Here is a 12,682-nt window from a genome sequence, read left to right on the forward strand (position 1 = left end):
TTCGCCGGCTACGATTGCCGTTAACGCGTGCCGGCTGGGAAGTTTCCCGAACTGTTTTCCGTGTCACTCGATTTTGAGGTCGGATAATTGCATGGTTTCCTTCAATTTCTGGAAGACTTACCGTACTGGTTATGGTACCAGCACCAGTCGGGGTTGTCTGGCTCTCGACCACGAGAGACAGATCGCCTACGTGAGACACTTCTACGTGAGGTTCTTGACCGACTACGGTCATTACGAACTCTAAGATATCGTGTAAGCGTGTGACATAGTTCGGCTATGTCAGTCGGGGTCGATTGGGGTTTTTCCTTGACGGAAAATACCTCGGCCTTAGAAGATTTGGTGATTTCCAAGATTCGATCGGCAGATGCATCTAGTTCATCTATGGCATTGTTTTGAAATGAAACAAGCACTGCCTGCACCTGATGAGGAAGTTTAGACGAGAAAAGTTGTCTAAATAGGCCATCATCGAAAGTTCGTTGGCCGTTAACCTCTCTCATTCTTAGCAACATAACTGTCGCAGAACCATGTTGCAAGTCAATATTGTTACGGAGTTGGTCTAACCGTTGTCGATCAGTTACGTCTCCGCGTCTTAAAATCGATAGTTTAAGCGTTTCGTAAGGTTCGGGAACATCACTAGTAAACATACTAGGTGTTACGTACCTGTTAAACTCGCGCGGTAACGCCTTAACTACCGCGAGGAAACGTGTGCGCGAGTCCGTGATTCCGTGCATTCAAAAATCGGCTTCTGCGTAGCAGAACCAGGACTCGATATTGTCGGGCCAAAATGGCGTTAACTGAATCGAAATAGGGGGAATAGACTTTAACTTAAGAACCTTAGGAGAGTGTTCCGTCATAGTAATATAGATAACGAAAAATGTCTAATTAAAATATATCCGGGAAAAAAAATTCTCGCGAAAAAAAGGTATATCACAATATATAAAATTCAAATAAAGAATAACAATGAATAATAATATTCCAAAATGGAACAGACTCACAGTATATTGACTTGGTGTACCAGATCACGTCGGTCTCACCACTGAGGATACGACGGATATTCTAGTTTTGCAACTGGCAACCAGTAGTATCTTCTATAATCGTTCGTTCGCAGTCGAATAGAAACCAGAAGTCAGACGAGAAGAGGTAGGAAAGATATATTTGATACGTTACCAATATATCGAGGAGGAACCTTTACTATAAGCTGGCTAATGAACGTAGGAGCTGTGTCCCACGCCGTGTTGCAACGTGATCTGGTACGGATGCATGACCGAAAGCCTTCAGCTAAACAAGTCCACTTAAACAACGTGGTCAGCATCCAATGTCGAACACTTAATGAGCTATTGATTTTGGGGAATTATTTACAGCTACAAGGGGATGCGTAGCATGGCGTCCCCACCCGTGGTCTGGTGCGAACGCATGACCAAGCGCCTTCATCTAAGTGAGTCTTGTAAAACTAATGTCGAAGTTTTACAGAGCTATTGATTTTAGGAATTCATTTACTGCTGAAGTTTGACGGACCAAAGTAAGCCACAATAATGGGGTTCATATAGCAAACGAGAGAAAAATAATCGAGATAAAATGACATGAATTATTCCAGAGGAGAGAATTTCTGTACTTCATCAACCTTTTCTCCTAGCATTCTATCAAAGATGCTTAGTTCACACCATCTGGTGATTTATTCCAGATTGTCTAAAGTCGTGGCTCGGAAAAGAATTAATGTCCATAAGCGTTGCTCCGTGCCCAAGGTGCTTGAGGTTTACTATGAATTTGAAATAACGGAATAGAACTACTCCCGATATGTCCTAGAAGTTCAATAATATACAATCAGGAACTAAAATTAAAAACACACAGGATGGTATTTTATTGTGTTATTACAACGGTTTGTAGATGGCGTCGAGTCACGATTGACTATGACCACCACTACTAGAAGATTACTTACGAGTTACAATCCGTTATAATAATTTTTCCATTATACCTACCGGGTTCTCGTCACAAAAGTATGTCACTACAAGTTTTTAACACAACATGAAATATTTAACTGTACTGTACGTGTTTTGATTACTCACCATCGTGTCTCTTAAGATTTCGAAAGTAACCTACTGATAGAATTGCACTGTCAGAATAATCTGATTAATATATGTTGTGAACTGCAATAGAGTCACCTGCTTCCCCATATATTTCTTACAGCAAAAAGTATAACTAGCGAAACTTCTTTCGTGCACATTCCATTCCTCACTTTTGAAGCGTTTTACGCTTAACGATTCCGTACTTCCTGCATACGTTTCACATTCCTTTGCAGATAGAATGAAGGTATAATGCCGTATTTTTTTGAAACATTTCTATAGACTAGTAACTAGAGATTGGTCGTTTTGATGGAGTTCATCTAGCAGCATTGGAACTGAATAATCTAACCTTTGATAATTTATCGTGTAATTATCCGAATTATCATATATAGAAAAGGTACAGTGATAACATTGTGCCAGTCAATTATCCACACTATAAGTTTGAAAGTGATCGGAATCATATGGAAAAGATGTTGGTAATATGAGAAGACTTAAGGCAGAAATTGTGTGTAACGTAAAACATATCCACCAACTGAAACTGCAGCTTCTTTTATACCCTTATCCAATTTTTAAGCGATTGTTTCATCAGATAGTATAGCATTTTGTAATGTACCCTCATTGCTAGGGGAAATCCTTCATCAGAGTATAATTAAAGGTTTCACAAGTCCAAATTGCAGTGCTAACCCAGAGGTAGATCACATTTTACTGCTACAAATTAGGATGAGTTCACATATGACCGACTCTCATAACGTTTGACTTCGAGATGAAAAATCTTTTTTTTATTAGGTCTTAGCACTTTCGAAAACTGGTTACCAGAACTCTTCTTGAAGGAATTTAGCGATATTGTGAGCCAGTAAGTAATAATTACGTTTTGTTGGTCGTTGTGGATAGTTGAGGATTATCGGATTTTAATCGATGGAGGCCAAATAAAAATAACACAGACAGCTTCTCCCATTCAGCAAATAATTACTGTGTTTAGGCAGAGTTGCAATGTGCTGTTTCTACCTCTGGAAGTATATGAACAGCAACAAAACAAGAGGAATCAATGTAACTGCTGAGAATTAGACAAGATATAAGAGACATTCTGAGACCGCTCTAGGACCAACTTGTAACTACTCCTCTTTTGTTTTACTTGTGCGACCATATTTTGTCGGTTCTCATTTGTTTTTTACAGTTCTCAGGAACTGTTAACTAATATGTGACAAGAAATACTTAGAAGGAAAATAAATGGCAGGATATTGATGTTCACATGATAATGAGCGAACTTTGGACCTTGGTATAAAATGTTCTTCACAATCGATATGTATCGAAACCAAAATGTCAGATCGAAGATAACTATTCGCTATAATTACGTGGCTGAAATGCGTTATTCTACAACTCTGGACGATGAAGGAAGAGGATGCTACAAGTTCTAGAAGAATAATCTTCAGTGTGTGGTACTAGAGATAACACCACCTGTAGCACTACTAGAGTTACTGCCCGTCCCAAGCCAAGGTAAAGGAGGAATATTGGGCATGAGGCTGGCAACCCCACCCCATAGGAAGCATTCTTGCTAAAAAACTCCAATAAGATTAAACAAATTAAATCATTTGAACTCTGAGCTCCGAGTTCAAGGATAAATCATGACGCCTCAGGACGAAAGCTCAGATACTCTGAAAGTCACGAGACCGATGCCCGTTCTAACAACCGGAGCAACAATTTTCATAGGTACATGGGGAAATGAGGAGATACAAACTGACAGTACTTGGAATCAACGAAACCCACTAATGATATCAACGACGACGATAAAGATCAGTTTGACCTGAGGCTGCAATCAATCATATCGAAGTGCCCAAGAAAGGATTTCACCATCCTAATGGGAGATCTGAACATCAAAGTCGGAATGTACTTGAATAGAGAAACGTGAATGGTGACAGATTTGCAAATCCATGTGAATCCAACAAATTGATTATAGGCGGCAAAGTATTCCCACACGAACTCATATACAAAGCTACATGATTTTCAGTGGATCACAATCCAGAGTACAAGATTGATCATATTTACGTCACTGATAATCCACAGAATCAGTAGAAGACGCGAGAACCAAGAGGGCTGACATAGCTTCAGATCACCACATAAGCTAAAAAACACTGGACAACTGAGGAACAGCATTACAAAAGTTCAATACAACCTTCCTTCAAGATACTAACAAACTCAACGAATTCAAGATAACTCTCAACAACAGGTTCCAAGCTTTGCAGGATCTACAGAAAGATCATGAAACTACGATGGAGGATAACTGGAAATGGGTCAAAGAAGCAACAACTTCAACGTATCAGAAGGTTCTGGGATTCAAGAAGCTTCATCATGAGAAATTGATCTCTATCGAAAACCTGATCAAGATTCAAGAAAAGAAGAACAAGAAGACAGTACAAGGAAACGTTGCTGAACCAGATGAAAGATGCAGCAGACGCCCAACTTTGAGAATAAGAGGCTGGATTCCGTAAAGACAAATCGTGAACAGACCAAATTGCGACACAACGGATCATTTTTTAGCAATCAGTTAAGTGGAACCTGTCAGTATACATCAACTTCATTGACTATGAGAAAGCGTTTGACAGTGTGAATGGGAAAACATTATGGAAAGTTATAAATAAATTGATATATTTGTAATATCCCAATGAGTAGAAAAATTAGATTTTGTAAATAAAATTTATTTATTCTCTGTAGAAGTGGCTTACACTGAGTCACGAATTGTTAAAAAATATAATTTTTCTACTCATTGGGATATTACAAATATATTAATTTATTTATAACAATCTACCCAGTGCTCAATTTATTCAAAATTATTATGGAAAGTTCTTCGACACTATGGAGTTCCTGAGAAGATTGTCAACATTATCTGAAACTCATACGACGGACTACAGTGCAAAGTAGCGCATGGAGGACAGGTGACAGATGCGTTTCAAGTGAGGACCGGAGTCAGACGAGGCTGTCTACTCTCCCCCTTCCTCTTTCTTCTGGTGGATGACTAGATTATGAAGACTTCGACATCTGGGAGAGGAAGTACAGAATACAGTAGACAGGTTGGATGCAACTGGATGATTTGAGTTTCACAGTTGACCTGGCCCTTGTATCGCATGCACATCAACAAATACAGGTCAAGACAACCAGTGTAGCAGCAGCCTCTTCATCAGTAGGCCTCAAAATACACCAAGGAAACAGCAATATCCTCAAATAAAACACGGAGAACACCAACCCAATCACACTTGATGGTGAAACTCTGGAAGATGTGGAATCTTTCACGTACCTGGGAAGTATTATCGATGAACAAGGAGGATCTGATGCGGACGTAAAGGCGAGGATTGACAAAGCAAGGGCAGCTTTCTTACAATTGAATAACATGTAGAACTCAAAACAGCTGTCAACCGATATCAAAGTCACAATCTTTAATACGAACGTCAAGACAGTCCTACTGTACGGAGCTGAAATGTGGAGAACTACTACAACCATCATCAAAAAGGTACAGGTATTTATCAACAGTTGTCTACGCGTGATACTCAATATTCACTGGCCGGATATCATCGGCAACAGCCTTCTGTGGCAGAGGGAAAACCAGCTTCCAGTTGAGGAGGAAATTATGAGAAGACGTTGGAAGTGGATAGGACATAAACTGAGGAAATCACCAAACTGTATCACGAGGCAAGCGCTAACATGTATTCCTGAAGGGAAGCGGAAAAGAGGAAGGCCGAAGAGCACATAACGTCGGGAAATAAAAGCAGATATGAAAAGGAAGAACAACAAGTGGAGAGAACTGGAAAGGATTGTCCAGGACAGAGTTGGATGGAGAGTGCTGGTTGGCAGCTTGTGCTCCTCCATGAGGGTAGCAGGTGTAAGTCAGTACTTTATGAAGATTCTACTACTTTGTTTGGAATTTACGTTAGCGAGAACTTATTATCTACAATCCTATAAGTATCAAACATGTAGGGAAACAGGTCAGATGCAATGAAGGAAAGCAAATTTTATACTAGAGTGTTGGAGAATTTATTAGTTTATATACATGCAAATAGTTCATAAAAATACATCTAGAACAAAAAACAACTGTTGGGAGTACATGGTTAACATTATGAGTACATACTTTCTTATTCCAACTTGAAATGATATCATAAATGTATGAATTCAATAACTTTATCTGTAACTAACATCTATTAAAATTATTGGTTATTTCACCTTATTTTGTTCCCTCTATTATACATTGTACTAACTAATAAACTCACTGTATAAGTAAAGTAAACGCACATCTAGAAAGTAATTTATTGGTATTCACATACGTAAGGTAAATATTCCTGAGTAATGTTTAAACTTTATGTGATACATAATATAGAGTTTCATTTTATTGGTCATAGAGTCAGTGTTAATTATTATAATGAGAATAAGCAGGATTAGATAGATTTAATGTTACGTAAAATACCAAGAATATTTAACATAAATCTCAGGGTTTGTTTATTTTGGTATCCCAATAATACTGTTATAACGATGTTTGTTGTTATTATTGTACAAATTATTCATAATGCTACAAAGTTTCGAAAATGTGGGTGGGAATATATTTCAGCAATAATGGACTCTTCTGATGGTTCTTTGAGTTTACAGCTGCAATAAATCAAACAAATAAACACATGATCAGGAGAAAAGAAAAAAGATTGGCAAATAGATCATTCTTGCTTGTTAGTTTAAACACAATTCTTAATGAACTTGATACAAGTTTGTATCACCTTTATAACATTGCTATCATATGTATCAAATAATGGAAAGTAGATTATATGTATTATAGTTCTTTATAAATATTTGAATGATCTAATCCAAATCATTTTGCAAAGTAAGTAATATTTGAGGCGAAATAGATTGTTTTATACAGATTTTAAGTTTCGATATGGTCTGTAGAATAATAAAAAATGAGTTTTGAATTAAGTTTGAGATTTTTGTGATATTTGTACAAACTAATGATTCCTTTTTATTTGATTATCCGCGTATTACAAATTTCAAACACATTACGCCCGTTTGTGTTCATCTAGCTTGAATTGCACAGTTTCGGTAATTCCTAGTTAGTACATTAATTTGAATACTTCTAATCATCATAGATTTACACTATCAAAGAGTTTGAAAGTAGAACGAAATAACTTTTCAATGTTTCCTGATTTTCCATGACTCACTGGTTGACATCATTTCATGATCCAAATTGTTATCATTGTGTTTTAGCAATTATGACTGATATTTAAATTATCTTCATAATACTCTAAGTAATGTTAACACTAAATGTGCTAGACTGTGTTCTTACTATCAACATAGTAACAAAAAAACTTGATCATTATTAAAAGCTTCATTTAACAAATAATAAAATTTCAATTTAATCCACATGGAAACTAATCCGTTTTTCGGTATATTTTAAAACATAATGTAATGAATTTAAAAATAAAATTAGTAAAGCATCATGTATGCAGAGTTTCAATATTTCTAATTTGTTTTTATGAATAAATATATGCATGAAAATATTATTTAACTGGTCTGATTATAGTTATAATAAAGAGACTTCATATAAAGAATACAACCTAGTAGTAGCAAACAGCAGTTCAACAGGTATAACGACTCAAAACTAGTCAAATATTGTACTAATGAGTTAATTACATCTTTAACTCTTGTAAGGTTTTATACTAAACTTAATTTACGCTGAGATGTACATTTGAATTGTATGGTAAGCATAGATGGATAGTGGCTAGCAGTGGAATCCAGGACGCGAGTTTCGTCCTATTTGGGACTCGTCAGCTGGATTCCACTGCTAACCACAATCTATCTCTGCTTACCATGCTTGTGAATTAAGGCTATATCGAGGCAATGTGCACAGTATGCACATATGCCAATTAGAGACTGACCAGTTGCAGTCCTAACACATCGATGGGAAGATTCAAACAAACAATACTAAATGAATTTGAATTGTATTATTATTAGGATCACAGTTGTAATCAACCAACTTATAATTTAATTATGAAATTGATAACTGCTGTAACTCTGTATATGATGAGTGGACTATGATACTGTAATAAAAAAAAGATCCTAGTACCACTGATTTGCATTATATAAATATATATTAGAGATATATATTGACATAGAAAGGTGATTTGTGACGATTATACTTTTTAGACGAATATCATAGTCGAATATGAACACCAATAAACAAATTCAAGTAGTATTTTAGTTAATACCTGAAAGTAAATGAATACTTATTAATTATAGTTTTATTTCTCATTCTACTTAATCTTTTTCAGAATAGTTCACTTTTACAAAAGTCGACCAACATATCATAAAGCTTTATTTTCAAGAATCCATATTTTTTAGTTGTTGATATTAACGACTGCAAATGATCAGTCTTTATTGACATATATGCATATGGATCAGATTGTCTCGATTTTGTCATTGAGTTACAAGTTTTAATAAAACTGTGTTGTCGCCAGCAATGTAATCAACTACAATCCTTAATATTAAGTCAGGGATGTAAGCAACCCTTCTAAATAAATGTATACCCGTTGAAAAAGATAATGGATGTTCTCACTCAATAGCTGAGTGAATACTGAGTTAATGCTTGAAGCAACAGATTCAATGGTTTGAATCTTAGGGTGAACATCAACACTGGGATGAAGATGCATTTACCTGAAATGTCCCGATTACGATAAAAAGTGAGTCCTCGGTTTGTCTGCTAGTTATAACTCTACTGATAATAAATTTAAAAAAACTTGGCCAAAATGAATATACTAGATAGAATTTGCAATAAAATGAAAACAAACCGGAATATTTCATCTAACGTTATGGGAATCATCTCAGTAGATGATCGTCTTCTGAGAAAAGATAATGATGATACTAATAAATGCGTTGATTTATATTTCGATGCTTCATCTTCATCACTTTCAACATTATGATGATGAGAAGAACAAGCCTGATTTGAAGAATGTCCAAGAGATTCCTGAAAATTAGTGGTAGTATTTCTCATTACTTCAAGTGGTTGATTCTGAAACGCTGATATATCCGGTTGTAAATCACGTCGATGTAAAAATGACTGAATAAAAGTTTCAAAAAATTTTCAAAATAATCAGTTATGGTAAAATAATATTTCATATCATTAAACAAAAAACAAGCAGCATTTAATTAATGAATGTAAATGATGTACAAATAGTTGACAGACTCCTAAATGATAATGAAACTGCTGGGGAAAAATTGGTTACAAAAGTTATTAGCTGAATTCTGTCAGTGAATAACTCATTAATTAATATGAAAATATGGTTCTTTCTGAAGTTGAAACAATGAATATAGTTAATCTCAGCTAACACAACATGAATAGGATAATTCTATATCAATCGATTGTTTCAGTGTTGATAAGCTAATTAGTTGGCTATCATCGACATATAGCCCGGCTTAGATGTGCGCTAGTTCAACTTGCTATACCATAATAGCATGACAAGATGGATGCAGATAGATAAATAGCAAAAGAGATTGACACAATATGGTAACAATGACAATGAGAAGGGAAAGTTATCTTCAAGTAGTGATTTCACAGAATGTGGTTTATATTTCTTTTTACAGCTTTATTGTAATAGCTACAACATTTTTATATCGATGTGCCTTGTTCGAATATCCACCATGTGAAAGAATTTTTCTAATTTATTGCAAAAATTTATTCTAGACAAAACCAATATTATCGATACTTATCAAAAATGTTCTTGAATTAGATCTAAATCATCCTTACTAGTTTAAATTAAATGATACAATAGTACCGAAGAACACTTACTATCCAGAAGATGAGATTAAAACTCTTCAAGTAACTCAAATTAAACTGAAAACCTGCTCCCTAAGAAAAATAAAACGTCGAATAGATGAAGTAAGAAATAATATTTTGTGTTGAAGTGAATCACCGTAAACAACCTGATCACGCTCGTAAACTTTGCTCAAATGTAAGCCTGAAAGAAGAACATTACTACAATTTGCCTGCGTGAAACTGCATATCCAGAGAAATTCGTGGAGAAATATGCCAAAACCAGCGTACGTGCTTAACACGATACAGTGGGAGTAAAAATCTGTTGCTCTTCTAAAGAGATGAAATCACTGGAATAAATAACCACAGAAAAAATGACGCGATGAAGGCTGCTTATCCATCAGCAAGACTGAAGACGTTATGCGAAACGAACTGCTCACCCAAACGAACAAAAGTTGAAACGTCCTTCTTTCTTAGTATCTTCAACTGTATTTGTCAATTTACATGCAAGTACCAAAGCACATACATTAGAAGAGCAGAGAGAAGAGTACAGGTTCGCATTCCCGAGTACGCTTCAAAGAATTTAAGGCTGAGAGGCGCAACGGCTCTAAATAGTGTAATAGCACAGAATTTAACTGATACCGGACATACCACTGAAATTCCACAATCTTTCAGAATTAACAGTAGATAAGAAAACGCATCATCTCTCCGGTTTACCGAAGCAGCAGCAATAAGAAAACTGGAACCTAATTTATGTGTCCAGAAAGAGACAGTGATCAACTTATCACGACCTTGGTAAATTATTATTATTATTTTTGATATTGTCATCATTATTATTATTATTTTACAAGTGTTTATTTTATCAAGTGATCTTCGTCAAACTAATTCTTATTTTATGTACACCGAAATCATCACTTCAGCCATCAGTTTTTTCATTCACTTAATTTTCCAAACTTATGTAAATTCTTCAAATCCCAATTGATTATTACACAACCCATCTTATAAACTTCTAATTCTAGACAACTACTAACTCACAACTAAATGTCTCTCATATCTATTTTCAAGTGATTTGAATCTTAGATAAACTCTTTACAACTTCTATTATTATCACACACTTCATCCATTATGTTTCCAGACTTCATGTAATTTCTGCTTCACTCCGTGTTTTTAAATTTCATCCCCAAATGACCTCCGATTTATTCTTACATAGATATATGTATATAATTATTACTGATAATCTTTGTTATCAATGTTATTTGTTTCACACTATATCATACCTCAATGTTAAATTTGGATACCATATACAGTTGTAAGTAGCTGATAAGAAACTATGAAACATAAATGAACTAATATTATTCTGCCTCAATTGTTGTTTTGGCTTAATCAAATAACCTGACTGTTGGTTATTTTTCAACTAGTTTTTTTAGATAATGAGTAATGCTTTTTGTTTCTAAAATACCTTTCCATCATTATAAGATTGAAAAATTATTTTATTTAGAGATAGGAAGAGTATAGATTGAAACAAAAACACTCATGGTCATGGAAAAAATTAGAAAATGCAGTTAGTTACATGTTCAGTATTTTGTATATATATGTGTTACTTTGTTAGAAGAGAAAATCCGGTATACTATGTAGTTACCTTGTTTTCTGATATCAGTAAAATTGGTAGAATAAGTCAATACTTTAATCTCGAGCGTAGCCATCGATTGGCCACATCGTATCGCGGGATATTTTTCACCGATCGAGATTCTGTTTATTCCTTTCAACAATTCACAAATCGCTCGTTTGCTAAATCCTAATTCATAGGAAGATAAGTACTAAGGTGTACAGTGTAACGTTAAAAATTGTCTGTTGTGTTCGCAAACTGCCTTCAAAAAAGCATACTAGTAAGTGCTCAACATAAAAAATATTTAAGATAGACAAGCTATTATTGTTTAGCAAATAAATACTTACCTCGATGATGAACGCAGTAGTTAAATTGAGTATCCCAACGACAACAAATAGCCACCAACTAATCATATAAATATGAACCCATCTAATTACAAAATAAACAAGGTATAAAATATTTTAAAACTCAGCAACCTTTTTTTAAAAAAATATCACTGACCAGGTGAATCTTCAATAAGTAAGCCTATGCCTGTTAGCAGCCCATTACAATGAAATGTAGATTACAGCTTCTATGTAACAAAGCATTATAAACGTAACAATGTCAAAATAACATTTTAAAGAGAGTAGTTAAAAACTGTGAAATAAACTCATTCTACCACACAAAAAATGGTTCGAAAGAGGAAATACGATTCTACTATGTTAGAGACTAAACGAAGTTGTATAATGTCCAACAATGGATTATAATCAAGTAGCAAAAAAGAAAACAGGTTCATCTCCAGAGTTGACAGGTCTAAATGTGATCATGCTAGATTCAAAATAATTTGAGTGAAAGTAAATAGCTTCTTGTAGTGAACACAATGATCTTCTTTAATCACATTATAACTCAAAGGAAGAAACTTGCTTCCACCAAAAAAAAGAATTTAAGTTTGAAGGAGACTATTATTTGACCAGTAGGATGATATAAATTACATTTCAAATATACCCTGAAAATATTAAATCAAAAATGGTATTAAAATGCCAATGTAACAATGCATAAAATGTGCTTAATAGTCTTTGATAATAATATTAACAATTTTACATCCAATTGTCTCAAATTACAAAGAAGCAAATATTCATTGATCTGTAAACTTCATGAATTTTTCCAAAACAAAAAATTAGCCACTTAGAAATAAAAATAGAAATATTTTTGAGATCATGAGTCAATTAAAGCTAGACCACCAAGGAAAACCTGGAAGCA

The 12,682-nt window shown here is 34.7% G+C and overlaps 1 protein-coding gene across 1 annotated transcript in view; it reads right to left on the reverse strand.

Annotated features, from left to right (window-relative positions):
* Nucleotides 1-6,604: 6,604 nt before the first annotated feature.
* The window catches only part of Smp_163310 (two-pore calcium channel, putative), a gene marked incomplete at both ends in the record, with an annotated part of 40,993 nt that continues 34,915 nt past the window's right edge, over nt 6,605-12,682 (reverse strand). The window contains 3 exons of the mRNA XM_018799198.1: nt 6,605-6,689; nt 8,876-9,144; nt 11,791-11,872. Coding sequence (XP_018646650.1) covers nt 6,605-6,689; nt 8,876-9,144; nt 11,791-11,872 — 436 coding nt within the window. The remainder of the gene's footprint in view (nt 6,690-8,875; nt 9,145-11,790; nt 11,873-12,682) is intronic.

This window comes from Schistosoma mansoni, assembly GCF_000237925.1.
Source record: "Schistosoma mansoni, WGS project CABG00000000 data, supercontig 0149, strain Puerto Rico, whole genome shotgun sequence".
Lineage (NCBI taxonomy): Eukaryota > Metazoa > Platyhelminthes > Trematoda > Strigeidida > Schistosomatidae > Schistosoma > Schistosoma mansoni.